A 25,807-nucleotide genomic window follows, 5' to 3' on the forward strand; every position below is an offset into this window, starting at 1 on the left:
GGCTTCGTAAGTTAATAAAACACACGCCAAGGAAAGCCGCTGCTCCAGATTTTGGGCATGGAGTCAGTCACAGCATCACAGACTCAGACCTCAGGAGGTCTCTAGTCCAACCTCCCGATCAAAACACGGTCAACGCTGAATTCAGACGAGGTTGCTCACGGCTTTGTCCTCTTGGGTCTTGAAAATCTTCACGGGTGGAGACTGCACAACCCCTCTGTGCAATGCCTGCTCCAGTGCTTGGCTGTCCTCATGGGGAATTTTTTTTCTTAAGTCACATTGAACCCTCCCCTTTCAATTTATGACCCTTGTCTCTCATCCTCCTGCCATGAACATCAGCAAAGAGCCTGGCTCTGTCTCTCTATAATCTCCTTGCAGGAAATGGAAGGTCTCTTTTCTTCCCCTGCCTCTCTTCACAGGGTACGTGCTCTAGCCCTCAACCATCTTGGTGGCCTCCACTGGACTCCAGTTTATCAACATCTTGTCTGTGACCACAGTATTCCAGATGTGGTTTAACCAATGCTGAGCAAAGAGGAATAATCACTTCTACCGGCCATACTGGGCCATCATGCCACCAGCCCTCCTTGCTGCCAGGGCTCCCGTTCAGCTCGCTGGCTGCCAAGGTCCCCAGTGCCTTTTCAGCAGAGCCGCTCCCCAGCACCGATGCAGGGGATTAGTCCACCCCAGGTGCAGGGTTTGGCGTCGGGCCTTCAGGAATGTCTCACCAGCCCTTTCCTCCAGCTTGTTGAGGTTCCTCTGAATGGCAGCCCTGCTGCTGAGCGTACCCACTGCTCCCTTCAAGAGCAGCATTCGAAAACTCATTGCGGGGCCCTCCATCTCCCCCTCCAGGTCATTGCTAAATGTATTAAACAGGAGAAGTTCAAGCAAAAAGCCCTGAGGAACACCACCTCCAAGGAGATTACGAAGCAATCACCACTGCACTTTGAAGCCTGATGACCCAGCCAGTTGTCAACCCTAGAAGTCCACCTACTCAGACTATAATGACTCATCTTGGATACATGCATGCTGTAGGAGACCAGGCTAAAAGCCTTGCTAAATACAAAGTAAAAGATATTCACCACTCTAACTATTGGATCGTAGAAGGTAATCAGATTAGTCAAGCATGATTTTACCCCTAGGTAAATCGACACTGGCTATTCCCAATGTCCTTCTCCTCCATGTGCCCAAAATTGGTTTCCAAGAGGAATCACTCTTTGAATTTCCCAGAGACCAAAGTGAAGCTGACTGGCCTGAAGTGTCCAGGATCATCCTTCCTTCCCTTTTTAAAGACGGATGTAACAGTCACCTTTCTACAGTTATCAGGGTCCTCTCCGGATCTCCCTAACCTTTCCAAGGTAAGAGTGGCCTCACAAAGACATCTGCCAACACTCTCAGCACGTTTGGATGCACACCATCAGCACCCATGGACTGGTATGGGCTGAGATTTCTCAAAAGACTCCTGATTCAATCTCCCTTCACCACAGGTAATCCCTCTCCTCCTTAAACTCTGCCTCTAGGCACGAGATCTTTGGCAGATCTTGCTGGTGAAGCCTGAGGTGAAGAAGGCCTCAGCACCTCAAACTTATCTGTGTCCCTGGTCACCAAATCACCTGCCTCATTCAGAAAAAGGCCACTTAAACGTCCCTTGACTCCCTTAGGAGTCTTGATCCAGTGTAATCTCCAGCTGTCCCTCCTTCCCTATATCTAGGGGCTCTGGATGGCCTCTCTGCAGGGTCTCCGTGAAGACCCTGCAACTCTCCTGTCCATCCTCCCCAGTGGGAGGGTGCTCACCTCCTCCCACAGCTCCTTCTCCTGGTGACTCAGTGCCTCAGCCAGAGCACATCTCTCACCAGTGAGGCCACTGTGACCTCCAGCTCCACGAAGAAGCACCAGGCAGGTCCAGCAGCTATGGACCTAGATGCCTCTGCTTGGGCCAAGCTACCCTCTCTTATATCAGGGTAGTTGATCCTGCCGGCACCACAGGGCCAGGGACAATGTCCCATGGCACATCACCACCATAGCTGCAGAGTTTTCCACGTTTGCACGCTGAGTTTCCAGGCTCCTTCATGTTCTCCGCCACACAAATCACTGCAATAACGGCAAAGTCTCTGCTTGGCTGTGCTCAGGGAGTTGTTTGCTGCGCTCCAAAAGCGGCCAAACAGGTACTTGACCCTTCCTAATCCAGAGTCCTCCCTGAGGTGGGAAGATCAGCACAGTTATACCCAGAGGGAGCAAAAAATTGCTGCCTGGCTGGGCAAAAGTTGGAGCAATTCTTTCTATTACGACCTCATGGAGTTTCTTTAAGAGAAACAATCAGCGCTTTAGAAGCCACATCCAGGTAAGATGTAAGCTCCCGAGTTTGCCAAATGAGGATGAAAACCAGAAATGCAACATTAATGCATTGCAGGTTCCTGTCTTCCACAGTCCAGCGCAGCCACAGCGTCCTGGTGCACATCCATCCGTGCAGCAAAGGAAGCAATGACTGTCACGAGCCCTTGCAGCATGGTCTCTCAAGCTAGTGTTGGTTTAATCAAACAGGCATGAGTCCTTATTGAAATGAGTTTCAGAGCATGTGAGAAACCAGTTTCAACCGGACCACCCCAATGCCAGAGAGGCGGACGATGGATTTAGTCTGTATTAGTCCACTGCTCCCTTACACCATTGTTGAAATGCATTTTCTCAGTACATTCTCTTTCTAGCCATACAAGACCGTGCAGTAGTTGTGTCTTCTCTCAACACAGTCTAAAATGTCCATTCAATGTCTTCTCTAGAGCATCTCGCGGAGGCGAGTTACACTACTTTAAAAGTTTGCTGGCTAATGCAAGCTTGTAAAGGTTTATTTGCTGTACTCACCTGCTCATTAAATTGCTCTTGCGATAAACAATCGGTCACGTCCACACAGCCCAGGAGGCACCCTGAGGGATAATCGCTTGGAAATTCCACATCTGCATCAAAAGAAACATCTCTTCAGGGGGCCCACATCCCCACACACAGAGCTGGGGTCTTCTAACCCCCAGGCCCCCCTCCCTCTCCTCCATGCACTTCTACTTTTTGAGGCACAAGAAAACATACAGCAATTTTAACACCATCATTCTTTTTCCAGCTCAGGATCTTCACCATGACAGGACTAAGGTTGGGAGATTTAATTATACATACACCTTTCCCTGCTTAGCTTCTGACAGAGGCACATATAGTGCAGGAAGAGCTCCTTGCCCTGATGAGGGAGCAGACAACCCTGCTGTATGACATTTAAGCCGGCTGACGTGCAGAAACACGGCACAAACAGGCATACAGTGCAGCCACCAGCATCCTCCTACCCACATGAGAGAATAACATCTTCCTGAGAACCTGCAGCTTTTCAGTCCTGATTTCCGCACGGTCAGAATACATGAAAAGCCTTTGACATCACTGCAAACAGACTGAAGCACGAGCCACTTCACACACACACACAAGCACACACTCGATAGCTTGTTGCTTGAGCCAAGAATAAAATGAAGTCCTTTGCTGTCAAAAGCTATCATAGAAGTCAGGTGCAATTTGACGGTGTTTGTGCTTGGAGTACGTGACCAGCTAAAGGATGGAGTTAAAGTCTGCCACCGTACCCATTCGGCTGACGAAATGCAGAAGGGATGAAGAGAATTTCAAGAACAGAAGGTTAAAAAGCAAAGCAGTAATAACTGCTCAGTAGAGAGGGCTTTCTGACACTGCTCATTATGTGGCTCAATGTACCAAATAATACTAAGATCCAAGGAGAGAAGTTCACCTTTCTGGAGCAGCATTCTGTAGGTGGTCTCCAGTTCAGAGATTTCCTGAGGGGAAGGTCTTTTAGCAGTAGCTGCAATCCATAACCGCCCTCTATGAGATGTGTACCAGGTCCTGCCCTCCACCCTAGAGAACAAAGAAGAATTTAGAACTTAAATTTCAGCAGAAATCACCCACACGGACAGATTTTTTCAATTGAACGTTTCGCTACGCAATTCCTGCTGCTAAGCTTTGCCCTGACTATTTAAACTCAAGCGACGTGTCAGAAGTACAGAGAAAAGCTGAGATGGGCAAGAAATAATGCCACAAGCAGAGCACGTCCTCACGGCTTTAGAGCAACAACAAAAAAGGACATCAATCCCCTGCAAGTACAGCAGTATGCCGGACACGTGTGTAGGACATTCTGCTCATACAATTCCCTTACAAGCTCAAAAAGTTACGCACAGTAAGCATGCAATTGAGGCAGTAATAACGGACCACGCATCTGTACGAAGCAGTCGTTAGCTGCAGCTCTCGGGGATCCCAGAATGGGCACTAGGCATCAACGCTGCAGCTGTATCGGAGCGGCTGACAGCATCCCCAGACCACCCGGATGCAGAAGCCGGGCACGTGAAGATTTACAGCATCTTTAGCTAGGGAAGTGAAAAAGCTTTGCTCTCTAAAATGAAAAGTTCTGTGAAGGAAAGGGAAAAAAAAGGCTAAAGAAGACTCTTTGTTCTATATTAATGGTAGGAAAGGTGAATTAACATGCCAGGGATGCTGGGCTGAAGGAGCTCCTCTCTGTAACCTGATTCCTAGCCCAGAGGGGGAAGGTAGTGGTAAGGGGTGTGTGCGTGTGGTTGGGTTTTTTTAAACAAAGCCTGGTGCCACTGCTGGCTTCTTTATAACAGACAAAAAGACCAGAAGAACATAATTTCACATTTTCAGCTTATTTGCCTTTCAAATTCCAGAAAGGTACACCCCAACTATAGTGCAGAAATCTCAGCCTCTCTCTAAATTTACCCACTGTGAAGAAACTTGCACCTTCCAGGTTAGCTACTCTCATGAAAAACAGATTCACTGGCTTCTCAAACCATCAGTACACTGGATGAGGAAGCATGGCTTCCAAACCTGGAGCTACCAGTAGGTATCAGTCACTGTACAATGCAAGCGAGTCCACAGAGGTCCTCCGAGGAACACAACTTTCCATCTTGCCTACGAAGCAAGAGCTGACCAGGATACATCACAGTCCAGGCCACCCCTTTACCTTTTGATTCCTCTTACGAGCAAGGAAGCCCAAGGCTGGTGCACGCTGAGGCACCAACCATCATCGGAGATCTCCTGCAACTCTCGATCCTGAATCCGCAACCTGTTCCGCTCCAAGCCAGACTCATTTCCAGCATCCACGGAATGGATGGCTTTCCTGTGCGGGAGCAAACCAGTTTGGTCCACCCACTTCAGAGTGTTCAAAAGAAACAAGAAAAAGGTTAGCACCTCTCTAGGAACAACGTATATCAAGTGCAAATCCTATTTGAAGTTTTTCTTCATTTAAGGACAGAGGTATTACTGTTATTGGGATCACTCTTCCTTCCTCACAAGCTTGCTGCGCTTACATGCCATACTTTGGCAGTAGAAAAAGCAAGGTCATGCTCCGCTCTGTGTGGCTTTTCCTTTCTATGCATCACAGCTAAACTATGGATTTAAAGAATAAATCTACCTGGCTGGTGTTTCAGAGCATTCACAGGAAGATACAATTTTCAAAGCATATTCACAGCCATCAACACTCAAAACTGGGAATCATCCAACCTCCAAATGCTTAGCGTACATCAAGAACACCATGATCAAAGTGGAATTAGAGGGTAGAGATTATGCCCTTTGGAAATTGGAAATCTGGCAGAAAAGGCTTCATAAATAGAGCTGAAAAAATGACACAACCTTAGGCTGACTCTCAGAAATTCTTCCACACTCCTGAAAAGGAGGCAGGAGACTAAAACTCAGATAAACCAAACCTACCAAGAGCGGGGAACGGAGCAGGGCATTGGCAAACCTTCTCTGTCCCCAACTCAGATGGCTAATGAGGATCTCTCAGACACAGGGGAGGAAAGAGGTACTACAAAACATGCTAGAATTCACATTTCTTAAGCTCAACTCTCCCAAAGTTAGTCATTACTCTGGAATAAATCATTCAACCCATACTGACCAAAGGACCAGGCTGAAGAAGATGGGGATTCACTAAACCACCAGAACTCGGAGTCATCTTTGCTTCTGGGCTCCCAGCTGGCTTGCTCAGCGTGCCACAATTAATGGCTTCGATGGTTTCATCCAGTCTGCAAGCATAAACAAGAGGCATGAAAATTCCCTGCTTCCCCCTGGCAACGTCTCCCTTCTCCCCGCACAAACACTTCTGACCCAAAGCATTTTTTTACCACCTTCCCTAACTAAACAATTTCCTTGCTCGGTCTGATTTTTAATTTGAACAGTCACTCTTCTCTACTGCAGAAACTCAGCTTGGTTTGCATTTGAGATGAACTGGTTCTGTTGAGATAGGCCCTCTGCAACACCTCTTTCCAGGGCAGCTTTATGTTTAACAGACATGCCAGCTACTGAAACCCTGTGCAAGCCTCGCACAGTTGGGCTTAGGAGAGGGTCTCAGCAGAGTTGTGCTGAAAGAGATGATACGCTGCAAGCCAAAAACACCCTCAAGGAAGAAAAGAACGCAAAACCGCATCCTAGTGTCGGAGGTGCCCTTCAAGGGATCGGCTTGCTCAGTGTTCCTTACACTTGCTCTTCCAGATTCAACCAGACCACTATCCATAATGATTTTCACCTCCCTGCTCTCGGGCATGCCTTCATGCCACCAGTTTTCACTCACTTGCTGTGGTATTCAGCCATGCTGTTGTCTTCCTCCAGGATCTGCCTGCCAGCGAAGTCGATGGTGATTTTTTTGGCAAGCCGAGAGGCGTGTCGCAGCTCCCGCAGCTCCTGCTCTCTCTTCTGGAGGGCTTCCCTTTCCTGCTTGGAGAGCCACTGGTTGGAGTCCGTGGCAAAGTAATCTGATTCATCGTCAATGACCTGGGTTCGACGCACGCTGGTGAGAAACAACCACAATGGTAGAAGATGAGCACAGCGGGACAGCGACACAGCGCTGCCTGCCCCAAACCTGCCTTCCTACCGGCTCCTTTCTGTTCTCTCTAGAGAGCTGGACCATCAGGGACACAAAGCAAGGACATCCAAACGAGGCGTTGACTCTTGTTCCACCAAATGCCAACATTAAGGTGTCTGTAGCTACAGCCCAGGTTTTAGAAGGAACTCTCTAACATTTCTGTTAAAGGCAGCTTAGCCTGCCAGATAATTTATGCTATTTCACAATAGCCTCACAGCTAGTATCTTACCTCGTCCTGTCAAATTCCAGCAACTTGTCTTTGTGTTTCACAGCCATCTCCAGGCCTGCTTTGAGTCTAGCTTCTTGTCGAGGCAGTAAGTCTTTGCTTATGGCATCCAAATTCCCTGAACTTTCAGCACCTGAGGTAGAAAACAAATCACAGCTCAATAGTCAGCTGTTTAAAGCCCAGTCTTGGTGGGCCTGACTGCAGAAATGCCCCCTAAGACAAATGCCATTCAAGGAGCTAAAAGAAGAACTTTGCACCAAGATCAGCACCTTTCCAAACCAGCTTCAAGCCCCGATTTTCCCTCTACCCCTTTCACAGACTCCCTCCTCCAAAGAGGAAGAAGTATTTAAATACTACAGTGACAACATCTAGGTAAGTGTTTAGAGAGAAGGTCTTGGTCTTTGATTCTCCTTCGCCCTTCCCTAATAATTTGGGCAGTCTAAATTCTGCCCGTCGCCAACCACAGCCCTTGAGTCCCCTCCTAAAAGCCAAATTCTCTCCTAAGTGGTGTTACCTCCACAAAGAGACTCTTGGTCATGACAGATCACTGACAATTGCCAGTTACGCACAGAGCAAGCCTTCTGTCTGCTGCTGCATGAGCCTCTCGCAAATGAAATCCTCCCCCAACACACCCCAGCAGGTTTTTCAGACCAGCTATTGTTAGAGATGGAGAAATCTATTCCCAGCAACGATCTCTTCTTTCTTACCATTTCTGGCAAGGGGCCAAAACCCAACCAACCAAACAAAAGGGAACAAAAAAAAAAAAAAGGCTTGCATCAAAGCCACAATGGAACAAACCAATGTATTTCACAGAAGACATCACGCAGGCTAACGCCTTTATTTCAGGGAAACAAAAAAGCCTGTATTTCCCTGTCGTTGCTGATCCACATTTTTTTCACTCCCAAGACAAATAGCTAACCACGTTTCAGCTTTCACCTACACAGATAATGCACAAAGCAAGACCTGGCAGGGGCAGAAGGGAAGACCGATAAAATGGGTAAGAAAAGGGGATCCTGAAGTACATCAGGATCTCTGTGGGAAGATTATAAACAGACCGACTCTGTGATCAGCTGTTACTCTCAAGGACTTACAGGACCTCCTGCCATCTCAGCAGCTCTAAAGAGAAGCTGACACCAAGACCCAGAGTAAATATTTCCCCAGTTCTTCAGCAAAGTGTATTTTTCAACCAAGAACACTGTGACCTTGGCTATATTTCAGCTAAACTCAGACAAACATCCCCATAATGCACAGGTCCTCGCTGGGAGACTGGGTATTATTTCCTCTTGCTTTCCTTGGCTCTGTTCCTATTTTTAGCTCCCAAGATAAGTGTTAGACAAGAAGAGCCATTAGAAAATATTAACCGCCACCTCTCTAGACCCAGCAAACCAGATAGCAGCACTTCATCTTCCACAGCACACGTTCCACATGAGACTTATCCTAATTTTCAAGGACTGCTACAATGATCCAGTTCATGTGATTGATTCAGGAATGCCTAACGAGCAGCCTTGGGGCCTCTGGGTAAGGACATTATACGCTGCCGTTTGACACTTGCAGTTATCACCTCTGTTGAAGTCCAGAAATGCTGCCGAGTGCTTGCAGAGAGGATACAAGGAGCCAACTTCCCAGCCATCCTTTTAATGCCCACCACGGACACCGTGCAGCAACGAGGGCAAGTGACTCACTAAAGTCTGAAGCAAATAAAGTTCACAAACCGTCCTGGCAATTTACATCCCAGAGAAACATTCAGGTGTCAGCTCCCGAGAAAGAATTACCTTTAGACTTTGCCAGCAATTCTTTATAATTCGGATGAATGGATCTAGACAATTTACACACCAGGACACACACGCTCTCATTCCTACACAACATCAAGGCAAGTGTAGCACAGTGAGGCAGAGGAGGGCTCCTGCTGTTGCATAACTGATTGGATTCATTATATTACAGGTATGTAATTGCTACTGACCTGCCATGAGCTTCTTCAGCAACTTCTGGCTCTTGTTTGAGTCCCGTTGAAGAATGTCCTGCTCTTCTTTAGTGCACACCTAAGGAAAAAAAAAGAAAATGAAGACATCACATGCTTGACCAGCTTCAGAGCCTTGGCCAACAGCTCAGAGTAAGCTGTTTAAAATGGCAAAGATAGTCCACATCTCCTTCCCTTCGGTGGTAGTTACACGGGGAGAATCCTGAAAGCTCATTCTTTACTAAAAGCAATCCATGAGAAATGCACACTGCTAGGTGACCTCAAAGGATGAGAAATGCACTCAGAACCTCCCCGAGCAGATGAACAATGCTTAACACAGAGGTCCTCTCTCTTGGTTGGCCACTTGGAGTTAAAGAGATCTTTAAAAATAGCAACCAATCCGATTTAAAACATTTTCTTCATCCAACCAATATTTTCCTCTCTCCTGAAGTTAACTTTACTTAATCTGCTGTCATTAACTTGCCCACTTTCTCTAAAAGGTGCCCTTTCAACCAAATACAGGGTGTAACAGGTACCCCTAATGATGCATACTGCACACGTGTTGAAGAAAAGTCAGCACACTGGCCCTGGCCATGTCTCCTGCCCCTAACAAAGCCACCAGGGCTGTGCCCAGGATGGGGCTGAAGCCTTGAACACATTTTGGACACTAGTGTGATGCACACGACAGCCACAGGAGACTGTCATAAATCAGGCAAGCTCCAAAGCGATGTAAATTATGAGGGAAACCTCTCCACTCTCTGATGCGGCACGTCATAAAAGAAACACAAAGAGACTTAAAGCCACAGCAGTTCTCCTTCCCCTAGAAGGAGATAGTACAGGTTCCTTCCTGCCCAGCTTTAGAGCTTGGAGAACTTTGCTAGAGGAACTTTGATCCAAGAGGCTAATTCAGCCCCACGCCATTTTAAAGCCCTGAGCAAACTACGCCACGTTCAAGCACGGCAAATTAAAACCACCTCATTACTAACCAGAGCACCACAGAAGAAGCAGGGTCCAGAGCCCTCCTGCTCGCAGACAATGCGCCCGCAAACCAAGCAGTTGTTGATGAGCTTGTGCTTCTGGCCTAGGCACTCGCAGGTGTGACGCCCAGGGATCAGGACGGCCAGCTTGTCTTGCCCCTCCTTGGTATACAGGCTGACATATTTGGGCTTCTTCTTAGCGGAATTGCTACTGCTGCTGACTCCACTGCTGTTCTCCTGTGCCTGAGAAGCAGAAAAATAAACAAACAAACTGTATTCGCAGTGCAATACTGGCAGCAAAGAAAAAGCACTGACCCTTGAACAGGCTGGGGAGACTCAGAAAAGTGTTATTCTGCCTAACTGGAATGAAATTTGGACCAGACCCCAGATTCAACGGAAAGATAAGCTTAGGCCTGCCAGAAAAGGTCCAAGGAATCTAAACAAAGCAAGGACATAAGGATGTTGCTGATCCCCTTGACGTTTGCTGCCTCTGAAAGCTAAAACCGCTTGGGTCTAGATGGCAGGCGTGCTGTCAGTCCTCCAGACCTGCAATATCAACTCACAGGTATTTAACAGCTTCAAACAGCAGCTCAGCTACTCCCAGATTTATTTTCAAGGGCTATTTAGATTGTAGCAACGCCCCGTTTGCAGCTATGAAGTCCTGTGTGTGCCTATCCCCAGAAACAGAGCTGTTGGTGGCAGCAGGAACTCTTCATTCACAGCCAGTTCACCACCCAGCATTTTTTACGTTTTCCACCCAGGACAGCCACCTGAGCAGAGCTTTCCCATGCACTGCACGTTCAAGTATTTAGCTGTAATGTAAATTCTTCTCCTCATTTCATGACTTGGCATCAGTGATTCCGTGATTCACCTCTCTGAGTTTCAATCAGGGACTGCATTGGGTCAGGCTTTGGGTCAGGGACTAAGCTTTGTGTCAGGCCGAAGTAGAGAAACCCTGATCAGAAACAAAGCAAGATACTTTAGATGATGGCTGGATTAATAATCTAGTAGTGGAATTCTCTGTTTTCTCCCTCAGACCTTACACCTTGATCAAAGAAACAAAGGGTTCCTCCTCCCACCCGACATCTCCAGCAGGTACCGGCTGAGAAGTGAATAGTTGAGAAGTTAATTGCAGGAATTAATTACGGCACAGAAATCATTTCAGGGGAACAGAACAAAGCCAACTGCTACCATTTCTCTGGCAATACTCAAAAACAGATGCTTTGAGAAGTAAGCACAACACATTCCAGGCACAAACCTGTCTCGTAACACTAGATGAGACTGGTTTCAACCATGAATTGCAGGCCAGCCATGACCAAGAAAGACTAGAACTTATTACCCTTATCTATTTCAGCAAGCAGCACTCCAATATAAATGCACTCTCTGGCCTTTAGTTGTCCTATCTGTGACACACCTGAAAATCCTCTTGCAGCGCAAGCGCAGCTCTTCTTTGCCTCTCCTCTCCACAGTCTCTCTCGACAATAGAAAAGAGGATTTCTCGGAAACCCTTTCCCAGAAAGTCTGTTTTCATTCACCACAGAACAACAACTCTCTTTCTCTACCTGCTGCACGCTAGAGGATGGCTCCCGCTCCCTGACCCACACCTCAGCTAGCACTGCTTCTACGGCCCTCATCCTCCCACGCTGCTTTTCTCCATGACGGTGCTGTGCTGTGGCATTAGGACACCTCCTGTCTTGACTCTTTTTATCTGCTCTCAATAGCAGCAGGCTACTGGTTTAGTGACAAGCGGATGCAGCATTTCCAGTCCCCCCAGTTCCGCCCAACTGGCTTTACTGCCACTGCCAGATCCAAACACTACTGTCATAAAAAAACCAACCAACCAAACAAACAAAAAAACCAAACCCAGATAAAGCGACCTTGGTTAGCAAACCTTGGCAGAGTTTTTGCACTTGCTTTTTTTCATTCAGTTAGAACATAACTACAAGGAAATGGAACATTACTGTTCATTTTTAACCCTCCAGTTAAAAAAATGTGGTTTTTTATCTTACAAGCAAATACTTTTACAAATACTTTAAGCATTTGCAGCTCCCTGCTACAAAAACTTCAATTTAAAAACATAAATTTAAGTTCCACTATTTGTTCAGGTGCAACCCCGACTCTCAAGATTTGGATGTTGCTCAGTCAGGCTCGCACCTGGGTAAATCATGGAATTTAATTTTGGGAGGTGCAACGTGCTCAACAGCATGAAGGACTCCGCTGCAAGTCTAACGATGCAAGTCAAGCACACTGCACATCCACGCGCTTATTTCTGCGGAGCACACTCTTGCGCTCAGACAGCATTGGAGTGATCTGCTGTATTTGATGCAACCCGGGACTGCAGCTGTATAGCCGGATCCGTACCTAAGGAAGGAGCTTGGGTACCCAGCAAGTAGCTCTGAGTCAAAAGCCACTACACCAGAAATAAAATCCAGAAATTCAGCCTAGGTAATTAAAACAACATTTAACAGCAAAGATCGTCATATTCGATGCGCTGACTGTGGGAAACGGTTCTGCTGAACGGAAAGCAAGCCTGCTGCAATAAGTTAGTTAACTATCACAGAGAAAGGCAACTACTGCTTGCTGCATGGCCTTGTGCTGCTTGAAAATAGCAGCATTTCTTGGTTTTTAGCATTTCTATGTTCTTGTTTTGCAGTTTCTTTCATTGCAGCTCAGAGACTGTTTATGAATACTGCAAAAAAATGTCTCCACAAAATCGAACATCATCTCAATCTCAACGCTAAAGGTGCAGGAGTGGAGCTGAACAGGAGAGGGAAATGGCCAAACCAGAGCTGCTGCTCAGTGGAAAGGCACTCACTACAGCTCTCAGACTCCTCTCTAGCGCCCAAGGCTTCCTCTCTGAAGCAGCCTGAAATATTTCAGTTGCCAATTAAAGCTTTATTCAGCATGACTGAGAAGTTTTAAATACAGCAAGAAGGAATGTTCTACCCGCTTAGTGGCTTCCTTAATTCCTCAATCTTCACACCCCTGTTTTAAAGAAATACCTTTTATTACTAATTACAGCATCTGCTTCCATTGTCCGCTCTCTCATCCAGGCTTCTTTCGAGGGAGCAAAATCCATTCTGACACAGTCACTACCTGATGATTATTTTACTCTCCATCATAGACACAAACGTACACAATCTTTCTCCTCATCCTCACGTTATTTGCCCCACAGCAGTGCGACTCCCAGACACGCACACAGGGTATGAGCACGGCCTGTCCAAATCCACGGTCCGCTTTGAACAGTCGATGCACGGGAACAGCCGCCCCTCTCATTGCAACTGGGCGACCACACAACTCGCTGACAGCGCGCTGACAGCATGGGATCCTCGCCTATCCCAACGGCTGCCAAAGTATTGCTCAGGTTAGAGCCTGCGGCTGCCACGCTGCATGCTATCTATGAGTGAACACAGACACACAAACGTACATCTCACAGAAGCTGTGCTGTATATAAGACAAGACAGAGTTTGCAGGGGAGGCAAGCATTTATCAGACCCTGTGATGTAGCTGGGAAACACAAACATGCTTTCAGGTACATAATCGCCTTCATCGGGACTCTGATAACGAAGGACGCGTATTTCTGAAAGCTTATTTCCGCTTTCCAATCACATCTTTTGTTAGTGTTTGATGTTACCTTTCCCCACGACACAGGTTGACAGCGTGCCCTCAGCACCCAGTGACACACAGCCTGCCCTCTCGTACCACACACACTCACCTTGGCCAGGTCGAGGGGGGTTTTTACTTCCTCTGCATGTGCACTGGGCTCAGCGTACGCAGGCGTCTCCTGCTTGTTCCTTCCTTTGCGTTTACCCTTTTTCGCTTGGTCTCCGGCCCGAGGCACTTCAGAAGTCTCTGGAAGTGTGTGTAAGCACAAAGAAAGGCTGAGTAACTACCAGCAAGGGAAAGATGTCCCTGAACTCTACTTGGTGAATGAAAATGGGCTGTACAATGTCACGACAGACAGAAATAGGACTAGTCACAGGCACTCGTGGCATGTAATTGTTTATAAAGAGAATAACTGAGACAAGCTTATTTGAGACTTAAATTCGTTCCTCCCCGTACCACTCACCGTCCTTTTTCCGATACGCTGGCAAAGGCTCAGAGGGCAGCTGGGAAGATTTCCGCCACCTGGCCAGCAGTTCTTCCACAAACCGACTCTTCTTCCCGTCAGTCCCCTGAATGAGGTCAACGACGTACTCCCGGATCTCATCCTCATTTGTTATGGACAAGATGTACCTGCAAGAGGACAGGACGGAGAAAAACAGGTAAAGGGGCTTTTGTTCTGAAGAAACCAGCAGTCTAATCGCACACGTATGCAATTTATCTCTTCTTTTCAGATCAGGTTTCTGTAGAGACCATGGTGAGGAAAGGGTTTACGAGTCAAATTTTGAGAGAGGCCCTTTGGGAAAGTCTTGTGAAATTTTGAGACAGACACTTTGGGAAATCCCTTGTGGCTGTTTCACTGAAAAAAACATAACGTAAATTATCTTTCTCCCCCTGTTCCAGCGCAGAGTAACATCCCCCCGACCCTTCCGCTAAACACTAAAAAATTCACCCCGAGACTCTGGTTCCCACGGAGTCACGTAAAAAATCTAACCATAAACCAACAAGCTCCTGCTTAAACACAAGGAGACAGCAGGGTGTGCCCTTCCTCACCTACCCACAAGGACCCCCCACTCCTCCCCGCCACCTCCCGCCCCCCGGTCCCCTCACGGGGCACCCATGCGTGGGACAACCCAGGCCGCAGATCCCCGGGTCCCCCGAGAGCTGCTTTGAAAACACCGTTTTCCCCTCTGTGTTGGCCCAAGGGGCCGAGGGGGACCTGTCACAGCGGGCCGGGGAAGAGGGACCCGCTAGGCCCGGCGGAGGGCACGGCCCCGAGCGGGGCCCGCCCCGGCGCCCCCGGCCCCGCTCACCTCACGACCTCTTCGCCCACGTCCAGCCCGAAGTCTCCGCGCAAGTGCTGGACGCACCAGGCCAGGAGCGGGCTGGGCGCCGCCATCTTCCGCGCGGGGGAAGGGAAACGGCGCCGCACCGCCCAGACACCCTCCCACCCACTCCCCCCCGGGAACGCGGCCGCGGCGCCACCGTTCCGAGCTCCGACCCCGGTTCTCCCCACGGGGAGGCCCTCCCCGGGGCTGAAGGCGGCCCTTGTCTCCCCGCCTCGGTGCTGAGGGGAATGGGGCAGGAAGAGGAGCTGAGGCTGGAGGACCGGCAGCAGCCCCTGCCTTCGCTGAGCATCCTCCCCAGGCCCGGCTGGGAGGGAGGAGGCTGAGCCGGGCAGCACGGAGGGGTCTGGGGGCACGGCGGGGAGGGTGGGGTAGAGGGAAGGTGTCCCAAGCTGCCTGCTGCCTCCCCGCGGTATCTAAGCTGCCTCCTCCCGCCCAGCCTGAAGGGACTGTCAGTTAGGACAGGACTAAGTCCCCCGCTCTGCCTGCACCCAGCCCGGCACAGCAAGGAGAGGTGATCTCTGTGTGGGAGAGACCTCAGCGCCTTTCCCCCCTGCGACCAGGGTGGAGGTTTGTTTCCCTGGAGCGCTGCCTGCATCCTCACCTCTATGCGCCCTCTGAACTCTGCACAAACCTGACCTTACCTGCAGACCATTTATTAAGAAGCTTTTCTCACCCACCAATGGATTTCACCCCGTCCCCGAATCTCTTCACCGCCAGCCCACATGCTTGTGCCACGCGGATGATCGCAGAGCTCTGCCAAAGCGACACCCAGCTCTGAAACCCGCTCCCTTCCCTTTGCTCGCAGTTAGGAAACCTCTGCGGAGCCAGTTCTGCTCTCGCTCGGAGAACTCCTCTCAAGTCAAAGGCCAGAAGCCGTGTAAGTTTGCATGCAAGAAAAAATGCAGCTCACCCGTCTACGTAGGCTTGCAGGGAGAGGAGGGGATATTTAGGCTTAGGGTGTCATAGTCCACTCTTCAAAACTAAAAACACATCCCAAACAGAGTAATAACGTATTATTCTTATTTCACATGTGCCAGCACCACAAGATAGAAAGGAATGGAGAATTACGCCATGAATTAAAAAAAAAAAAGCCAGCACTAAAAGCCTGATTAAGCAAACACACATTAGGAAGCACATTAAAAGATAAAGGGAGCAATAACTGTTGGAAAGAGAGAGAATGCATTTGGGACCAACAGCCGCTGAGACATTGGACACGCTGGAGAAGGGCGGTGTGATTTCTTAGCAAAAGTACAGCTCCAGCTGGGTATCGGAGAGCGAGGTTCATCACCTCTGCAAAGGCGAAAGCCTCCAGCCCCAGCAGCTGCCAGACTAAAGCACCGCAAGACCCTCAGCTGCCCGCGCAGCTCACATCACGTCCGCAGGGTGCAGCTGCCATAGAGGAGCCTCACATCGGGGAGATCGTGGCTTAATTTGTCATAACACGATCTTTTGCTGAAATTGGGGGTGCCCGGCCTTCCTCCCTACACGCTGCTTGGCTGAATCTTCCTACGGCAAGACTTCACTTGCACGTCAGAGGGAGCTCCAGGCATAGCCTGGAGGCAGGAGATAACAAACGGTCCCATCCCTGCACTACCAGTGTCCGGGCTCCGTGCCTAGTTGGGCTCCCGAGCTGCCTCGGTGTCCCGCCTGGCTTGGTGCCTTGCTCCCGGGGACCTGGACCTTGCTCCCCAGGGACCTGGATTACCCTCTGGCACTGCCCGTCCATTGGCGTGCCACCACGATGCTTGCCCATCCTGCGGGTGCGTTTGATCCAGGAACAGATCTTGCTGGAAAAGACCACGAAGAAACATCATTTTTTGGCCCGAGCAGTTCTCCCACCCTGTGAACTCACACCGCGCCCACCTGAACTCACGCTGACGCAGAAAAAAAAAAAGCATCTTGGACCAAAACGCGACGCGTTGCGGGGCTTTCCGTGCTCCCGGCCATTGTGACTCGCTGATAGGTTTTTAAAAGTGCTGTCGGCAGAGAGCTGAAGGGCTGACCGGCCCGGGGAGGCGAGCTGGGGCGGGGGCCGTGGCCGTACAGCCTTCGGCGGCCCTGTGCGTCCGGGACAGACATCCCCCGCCGCGGGAGGGAGCCGCGGCCGTTGACACCCGGTGGCGGCTGAGGGAGCGGCGCTCGGTGAGGCGGGGCGGGGGGGGTGTCGGGCTGAGGGGACGGGGCTGAGAGGACCCTCGGTGAGGCGGGACGGGGGGTGTCGGGCTGAGGGGAGCGACCCTGATGGGAGCCGCGCTGAGGGGACCCGGCTCAAGGGATCCGCGCTGAGGGTGCTGAGAGGTGCTGAGGGGACGGCGCTGAGGGGAGCGGGCTGAGGGGATCCGCGCGCCGCGCCGTACGGAGGGGAGCGGCCCCGCGCGATCCCGCGCGCTCCCATTGGCGGGCGCTGGCCAATCGCGTTTCCCCGCGGGCGGTGGCATCTCCCGCGCGGGCCGGACGGCGGCGGCGGCGCCGGCGCTGCTGGGGGCAGGATGGTGCGGACGAAGGCGGACTGCGGCGGGGCCTACCGCAAAGGTGCGGGCCGGGCCGGGGGGGGAGCGCGATGGGGGAGCGCACCGCTCCGCGGAGCCGCCTCTCACCGCTCCGCTCTCCCCCGCAGTGCTGGCCGCCCGGGCTCCCCGGAAGGTGCTGGGCTCCACCAGCCTCAACGCGGGACCGTCGCCGGCCGCCAAGAGAGGTGAGAGCGGGGCGCGGCTGGGGCTCCCCTTCCCTCCCCGCCCGGCCTGCGGCGGGGCTGACGGCCGCTCTCCCCGCAGGGGAGGGCCGCCGTGTCGGGGGAACCCGGTGTGCGTGAGGCCTGTCCCCGCCTGGCAGAGGGCATCGGCGAGTTCCTGCAGCTGTCGCAGAAGGAGAACCGGGTGCCCGGCGGAGAGGTGGCGGGGAGCAGCGGCCTGGGGCCGGCTGCCAAAAAGTAGGTGTCGGCCCCCGGGGCTCGGGGGGTGTCTAGGGGAGGCAGCCCCCATCTGTCTCCCTTCAGTCCCATCTGCCTGCCGTCAGGTCGCCCCGTGAACCGCTGGGGCTTTCTCAGGAGCGTATTTAATCGCGGGTTTCCTCTCAGCCTTGGAGACAGCACTGCAAGTCCTTACAAACCGAAATTGCAACGAGGTGGGGCCGAAGGAGGTGCAGAAGTGTTGTGCCTTGGGGCTAACGGGCAGGGAAGGGGTGCTCGGTGTATCAGAGAGGCAAAATGCAACGTGAACGGTTTTTGTACGCTTGAGGAGTTTCGGTGGTCGGCTGTAGCCCGGCTCTCGGGACGTGCTGCTTGAACTTAACATTCACTTCCTTTAAAAAAAAAAAAAAATTTAAAAGCTGTCTGAAGTATGACAGAGAGCTAAAACCGCCTGCAGAGCAGCGGTGACACACGCAGCTGTCATCGCTGCAGCTGGTGCTCCGTGGCGTTGCTTTAAAGTGTGCACCCGTATTGTCAGAGTGTAGTCTGTGGGGTGACGTTAAACAGCAAAATCCCTGGCGCTTTCAAACAATACCGAGAGCGGCGTGCCTGGCTGCCTGCAAGGGGTGTATTGAGGGCTGTCAGTGCGTCCTTGGATGAAACAAATTGTCACTAGCATTCCTCCGTGGCTGCTTTGAAACTACAATTTATTTTTGAAGGAGCAAGCGACTGCTAAAAATTGACGGTGTGTCTCAGGACCTTCATATCCTCATTGAAATAATGTTTCTCAGCAAAGTCTGGTAAAACGCAGCATCTGTCTCCCCTGACCTCGTGGGGGTTTTCTAAAAATGGGTGGAGTAATTGGCAGTTCAGGCAAATTCTCTGTGCTCAGATATACTTCGTTTGCATACAGACCAGAGCGATGTGACGCTCCGTGGTGTCAGCTCTGTTTCAGAAAAGCTTAGGAGACTGCTAGCGACTTCGGTACGTCAGAAATTGAATTGCTCTGCCAGGCTGACACTTCAAAGATTAACTTGTAGGCTGCACTAGTGACTAAAAAGGTAGCAGTGTGAAACATTGCCTTACAGACACTCTATTCTCAATTGCCAAGGCTTTTTTTCACCAAATATAGACAATCCTAAACTGTCTGGATGGCTCCCATAAGAATTAGTCCTGAATTGTCTCGAAGGACAAGCAAACACAGACTTTTAAGCGCACCCTACCTCTTGGAGAAACAAAAGATGTGCACTGCAGTGCTGCAAAACTTTCACCTCTTCCATTTGAAATTTGTTTGGCTGAGTGAGGACCCGGTGGTGATAACCCTGCAGAGAACACACAGTGTCGCCATCTTAAACAACTTACAGCTTCCCAGTATCTTCTGGAAGAAGCAAGAGCTGTACTCGCTTAACTGTGCAACTAGGGTTTTTTTTCAGTCGCACGGGTAAGTTAGTCAGGTTGAAACTCAGGCGTGAAACGGGAGTTAAATTTTCAGCTTCCTAGAAATGGCGTGGAACCCGCACGCGGCCCTCGGGGTCGAGAATGACACGCAGAGACCGTCCGAGGATGTATCGGTGTACGTGTTTTCTGCACTGAAGTAGGCTTTCTCATTTGAAAGGTAGGTGCTTGCTGCTTAATCTGGGCTTCTGGCACTTAGGATAAAGTAGCTTGTATCAGCCCTAATGTCTCAAGGTGCAGTCTGGGGCTAATTAAAGGCACTTAGGTCACCCAGCCTCTAGGAAAAGGGCTTTGTTAGCCTTTCAAATGAGAGTTGATTGAGTTCTGCTAACTCCTTTGAATTGATAATGCTTTTTACAGAGCTCGCCCCCTGCCACCGGATCCTGCAGAAGATGGCGAGTCCTCTGAAGAAGAGTAGACATGAGCTGACCCCAACTTTAATGATAAACCGCATCTCCTACACTCGAGCTGTTTTTTGTATAGTTTTTTTACAGTTTGTTATGGCTTACGTTCAGCTATTGTACAGAACTAAAAGTATAAGTTTGAGAGACTGCAAGAACATTGTGGTGAAATTAATATATACTTTGTGAAGCTTAGCATTCAGTGTAAGTCACTGTTTTAATTTTTATCTTGGTTTCCTTGAGTTCCTCAGTGACTCCTGCATATTGTGCAGCTTTTATCTTTTGATTGCCTTGTGCTTGTCCGAGACTTGCGTGATCATGCTCGTTCTGTCTTTAGAAAGCAGATCCTCAATTTTCTAAGACACCGAAGCATTCTGAAAGTACATCCATATCATGTCTTTATTGAAGTAAAAATTAACAACAATCTCTTTGTCCAAAGATGGGAAAACTGGATTTGAAAAACACCGGTGAGGTGGAAGGGCAGCTGTTGCTGCTGTGATTTCGAGGTGAAGTTAATTAAAACAAACTGGGTTGTTCTAACAAATCAAAAACCCTGAAAGCCCGGGAGCAATAAACTGCTAAAAATAAATCCAACTTGTTATTGTGAAGTGCCTGAGGCTGCCACACAACTTTGGGGTACTTTATATGAAAGAGCAAGTGGGGTCTTGTGGAAAGAAGCGATGGTCTGGCTCTCAGGGGTTATGCTTCTGCTCTGCCTTAGAAGCACCACAAATGATCAGAGCACGGTTGAGCTGATGGAAAGGTGAGTGTTTGCACACGAGGAGAATTTAGTGGCAGCTCTGGTAGATCAGCCTGCTACATTTATTATGGGAAAGCGGTGAACGCTGTCTAAAAGCCTCTTCCTAAGAGTCTACAAATAAAAAGGAGGGTTGTTACAGAAAAGCAGTGCAATGTTTTGATGAGAAGTAGCTAGCAAGTGAAGATTTCTCTTTAATAGAAACTAAAAAAAAAAAAATATGTAAATTAAGGGGAATAAGCTTGTGATAACATGCTGTACAAACTACAGACTTCTTTGCCCTGACATCACACAAAATAACGTAAAAACTTGCTTTCTGATTATTTTTTTTGCTGAACTGAAGCACAGTGCTAGTAAGATAACACGCTGAACTGTTCTGTAAGTAGCTGCGTAAGATCTTACCTGCTTTCCCTGTCGCAAACCATTCGGTACCTGTGTCATACAGGAAGCGGGTCAGCCAGCGCTCCAATAGCAGGTATTTTCTTTCTTGGTGCGGAGAGGCGAGGAAGATCTTAATGACCTTAGTAACTTTGTCAGTTATCTCAGCCTTCCTGGCAAAGGACAAATTCTCAGCGTGCAGAAATACTCTCCTACCCCTTCGTCAGCCTGAACGAAGTACTCCTGGTGCAGCTAAGGGCTTGTTTACGTGGGGATATGGGCTGGCCTAGTTGAGATGCTCACACTGAACGAGACCAGGGGTAGGCATTCCCAAATGGGGAATCGCAGCTACGGCTGAGCAGCGCCTGTGCTGCTCCAGGTCCCGCAGCTACGGAGGCACCATGAGCGGCTCTTCCCTTTGCCGTTTGACCTGCCAAACTAGCTGTAGTCCCCCGTCATGGTTTCTCCTCCAAAATTGCCTGGGAGCCAGCAAAAACCGCTGCACTCTTGTCAGATCTGTGTGTCACCTACATCAACTCCTGTGCGAGTCTGTGTTCAGCAGCCCCATGAGGGCTACGCTGCTGCAAGCTGGGGAAGAGAGAAGGACTAAGAGCTACTCTCATCAAAATTAAATCAAGGCCGCTCTCCCAGGCCGATGGTCAACAGCGCTGGTGAAGACCTTAACAAAGAGGCTCTGGATTCCTCTGACGTACACGTCATTAAGAAGTTAAAATCTGATGGAGCAGGAACATAAGAGGCTGTGGAAGGATGCGATGTGCGCGCCGTGTACAAAAGGAGCTCAGGATCAAATAGTTGCCTACGTGGTACACACCTACCCTGCTGTAAAATCTCAGAGCAAAACTTGGTGCTAAGGAGCTGCTAAAACTGCTTTTGCTTCTAATAAATAAATATGTTCACTCCGCACAGGTAAAAGAAAACCCTGATGTTTACATCGGGAACTGCAATCTTATAGCTAAGGCCCAAATTTTTTTCATAGAACAGCAATTTCTGGGCAAAACGCAGGAAAAGGTGTTTGCTGGGGCGCGTTCCCGTCCCGGTGGGAATATGGGAGAGCAACCTGCAGCCTGTGAGCAGGGATGCTACGCTGCGGCTGGGACAGCTGATTTAGCTCCGGCCGTGCCCCCACTGCTGACCTTTGAGTTTGGCTTTGTAGGGGAAACCGGAACAGCGCCCAGCTAGTCTGAAAATGAGAAAAAAACATCTAAGAGGGAGAGAGTGGTAAAGCAAAAGAGCTCCAGGCAACTAGAAATAAAATTTATAGATAAGACCCCAAAGACTTGTAGAAGGTTTCCACATCCAAAAGCTTGCCTGTTTTGGTTTGGGTTTTTTTCCCCCAGCTATCGTTGCTCTAATAAAAAAAATTCTCCTTAAAACAGCGCTGCATTTTGCAGGGCTGTAGGCGTTCGATTGCTCGGGGAGCTATACCTGTGCCGCGCCACCCCAAATATATCGCTGAACAATTTACATCTATGGCTACAAATGCTTTAATCCAGCAATATAATTAATAGCAAAGTTTAACGTGGTAAAGAAGGGTCACGTACGGTGTTAAAAATAAATTTAAGACAAGGATAAAGTGGTTGTATCACTGTACTCGGTGTAATATTCACCACGTAACAGGTTTCCCGGGCAGTGGGATTTCTAGAGTCTTAGGGCAAAAGGTGCAGTCTGGAGAACCTCTTAAGGGCAACAATCAGCTGGAAATCCAGTCGGTTGTTATTACTATTATTACTACAAAGTAGTTTTCACTTTTGAGCTCGTTTCTTGTAAGTTTAAAGAATTATTTGATAACGATGCTATTTTCGTTAAATCTGTATGAACATCGCAACTCCCTGATTTTTTAACGGGGGAAAAAAGAGGGAATACAAAACCAGCTAAAGCCCAGTGCTCGTGAATGCCCTCTGTAATTAGGATTTTCAGTTTAATTTATAAAATAGAGAACAGGAGCAAGCTGAGACCTGCCAGCAAAAGTAAGACCCACCGCCGTGACCCTGCAGTGACCAATTTATTAATCTCAACTTATTAACACACTTACAAGCATCCACTTTAAAAAAAAAAATAAAATACCCAGAGCTGACAATAGATGTCAGCAGCATCTCCAGGTACCAAACGCTGCACTGTGCCAGGGACCAGGGCAACGCTCATTCTGCCTTCTTCCAGTTTATTTATTTAGGTAACGTGCGGGGAATATATAAGCGTACGGATGAGAGACTGAAATTGCTCACTATTTCCTGAGAGTCAGTGTTATCTCGCCAGGTAATGGTCTCCCCAGGAAAACGGCATCAGCAAAATCACCCGCCTTTTCACCGGCTAAATCACCAGGGCTTGCTCAAAGCCAGCTGGAAGGGCAGGGATGGGCAGGGAGGGGAACCCGCTCCCCGCAACGGATTTTTTTCCCCATCTCCAAAGCGGGGAGTTTTCTGCAGATAGTCCAAATTATTTTTCTGATCCCTGACCTCAAGAACGTCGCAGCCCTGAGTGCATTAAACTGCCTTGAACGGCCTCGGCTGGGACCCCCACCCACGCCTGAAAGGTCCAGGAGCTCCCTTTGACCCAGGCTGGGAGCACCCGGACCTTTCCTGGGGGATGTTGGGTGGACCTACGTCGCGAGCAGTTCATTGCTGGTTCCCGGCTCCTTGATGGCTCTTGGTCCATCAAGCCAACCCAGGCCAGGAGAAGCAAGGTTTCTCCCCTGGGAAAAGGGCTGGTTCCCCGCGGAATGGCCAAAACGCCCCTTCTCCCTCTGTGCTGGGGCTTGGGCTGAGCCGCTGCCGGATGGGGGGTGACGTGGGGTGGGAAGGGGACAAGGGCGAGGGGCGGCTTGGCGGGAGAGCAGGCAAGGGGGACGTGGAGACGGGGTGAGAGCCCAGGGGGTTCAGTGCTGGCGCGACTGGACGTGTGTTTCAGTAGGTGCTCTTGGACGCTCCAAAAGCAGCTGCAAAATGAGCACAAATAGGGTGTTTAGGAGAGGAGTCAGTAGTGGTCAGAAAATAAGAAATCCTAAGGGTCTCATATGTTGAATTTTAAATCTTAGGGGCAAAATTTTCTTTGTCTGGGCAAGAGAGAGTGACGGGACAGACCTCATCCTTTTCCATCCTTTTCCTTCAATTAACGTGGGATAATCACAAATTCCTGCTTCTCCAGAGCATTTTCAAGCTTTTTCCTGGCAAAGTCCTTCTGTCCTCATGTCCGAAACAGGACAGACTGAACATTTCTGCTGGATCTAGCTAGGCTGGGCTGGAAGGAGGAATCTCCTCCGGCTCTCCCGCAGCCAGGGCCGCGCCGGGGGGCAGCTGGTCGGCGAGGAGAGCAGATGTCCCTGCCGCGGGGACGCAGACGGAGGGGAGGGGGGGAAAGGGCCGTCAGCTGTCGGGCTGCCGCCCTCTCGCCCCGCTGTGGGAAATCCCGAGACCTCAGGGACCTCATCCCCCAGATGAGGGGGTTTTCGTCTCTTTTGCCGACTTTCAAGGCTTTTCCTAAAAAAACAAAAAGCTGTTACCAGACTATGCTGCACCGTAGCATGTACGATGTCCGCTTAATATTGCTGGCTTTTTTTACTTCCCACTCCTTGAAATAAACCTCCCTGCTGCAGACGCCGCAGTTTTGAGTTCAGATGCTGCTTGCTTATGCTGAGGGAGTTGCACAGGACGCCCTCTCGCACAGGAGCGCTGTTAATTTCAGTCAATGCCAAGCCTGTTCACGTATATTCCTGCTCTGGATTGAACGATTACAGGGGCTGTTTCCATCGGGAGAGAGAAGGACGAGACCCTGGTACCTTCTCGCTCTACGTGGTTGCTCCTCTCCTCTCACTCTCCTGCCAGAAAATGCTCTTTTAATCTTTGTTTTTTACTCTTTGTTTTTTTTCTCTTTGCATGCTCACGGCCAGCATCACCCAAAAGGATACAAGGTCACTTTGCGCTTGTGTCCTGCGAGGTCCCCCCTGCCCACGCTGCTCCGGCGCTTGTGCCGGGGTGGTGCCTCCCTGTGCCCGATCCTGAACAGGAGCTGCATTGTCCTTCCCGCTGCCCCGGACAAAGGGATATTGTCCTGCCCACCAGCTCCAGCCGGCCGCCCCGCGGCAACGAGCCGGTTCATCCCAACCGGAGACGCTGCAGCAGTTTCAAGACTAAAAGCATGACGTTTCCTTTCTGTTAATAAGGCGGCGCTCGGAATCAGTCCGGCTTCTCACCTGTCTTGGTCGAGGATGAGGAGCCGAGCGTCGGTGGTAAAACCTCCGGTGGGGTGGTCCTAACCCACCCGAAACGTTTCTGGGTCAGCTGCGAGCTCCCTTCACCCCCACATGTCTTTCAACACACACTTCTGATAAACTCCCAGGGATTGTCACAGGGCTAACGAGAATCCGCATGTTTAATATAACTTACCAAAACAATTACTCAGACCGAAATTGTTCGATGCTAAACAATTTTTTAGGATTAAGATACTCCTTGGGAGCTCCCGGATGGTTCAGAGCAGAACTGGGGAGAATTCAGACGATGGTACAATTTCTATCTGAACAATGAAGCATCTTTCAAAATGCAAACGGGGATGCGGCTGCCCCTGAGCCCTCCGGGGATGCGGGTCCTGCTCCAGAATAACATAAGCTGCTTTGGTGAATTCGTACCATTTTCTCCTTATGGCACTTAAAAAATGGGAGCGCTGAATCTTAACGTTGCAAAAGTGCTTCATCCCCGGTGCCTCTTCCTTTTGTCAAAGGTGGGGTGACGCTCGTTATTTTTTTTCATTAGTAATACCACAAAGAGACAAAAAGTGCAAAATAAGCTCATCCCAGAGCAGAGGCTCGGGATAGTGTTAGACGTGATGATGCCAGGACAGGCTGTTTAGGTGGCTGGATTAAGAAATGTTATTTTTGATATTAA

The 25,807-nt window shown here is 49.8% G+C and overlaps 2 protein-coding genes across 3 annotated transcripts in view; one reads left to right on the forward strand and one right to left on the reverse strand.

Annotated features, from left to right (window-relative positions):
* TRIP4 (thyroid hormone receptor interactor 4) overlaps positions 1–25,807 on the reverse strand; it is a 56,701-nt gene that overhangs the window by 18,933 nt on the left and 11,961 nt on the right. Inside the window, exons 1-11 of one of the 2 annotated variants that reach the window (XM_050903205.1) lie at positions 14,978–15,063; positions 14,131–14,297; positions 13,777–13,913; positions 10,071–10,304; positions 9,088–9,166; positions 7,131–7,260; positions 6,611–6,826; positions 5,939–6,065; positions 5,006–5,193; positions 3,761–3,885; positions 2,851–2,942 (exon numbers count right to left, since the gene is read on the reverse strand). In XM_050903205.1, coding sequence (XP_050759162.1) covers positions 2,851–2,942; positions 3,761–3,885; positions 5,006–5,193; positions 5,939–6,065; positions 6,611–6,826; positions 7,131–7,260; positions 9,088–9,166; positions 10,071–10,304; positions 13,777–13,913; positions 14,131–14,297; positions 14,978–15,063 — 1,581 coding nt within the window. Of the gene's footprint in view, positions 1–2,850; positions 2,943–3,760; positions 3,886–5,005; positions 5,194–5,938; positions 6,066–6,610; positions 6,827–7,130; positions 7,261–9,087; positions 9,167–10,070; positions 10,305–13,776; positions 13,914–14,130; positions 14,298–14,977; positions 15,064–25,807 lie in introns of those variants that run through there. The other variant, XM_050903206.1, reaches the window with a different exon arrangement.
* LOC127020542 (PCNA-associated factor-like) lies at positions 17,490–20,178 on the forward strand. The gene is given in 4 exon segments (XM_050903215.1): positions 17,490–17,545; positions 17,631–17,843; positions 17,846–17,942; positions 19,737–20,178. Coding segments are annotated over 4 exon segments (411 nt in total). The 5' UTR covers positions 17,490–17,502; the 3' UTR covers positions 19,795–20,178.

The sequence above is a fragment of the Gymnogyps californianus genome, chromosome 11, assembly GCF_018139145.2.
Source record: "Gymnogyps californianus isolate 813 chromosome 11, ASM1813914v2, whole genome shotgun sequence".
Classification (NCBI taxonomy): domain Eukaryota; kingdom Metazoa; phylum Chordata; class Aves; order Accipitriformes; family Cathartidae; genus Gymnogyps; species Gymnogyps californianus.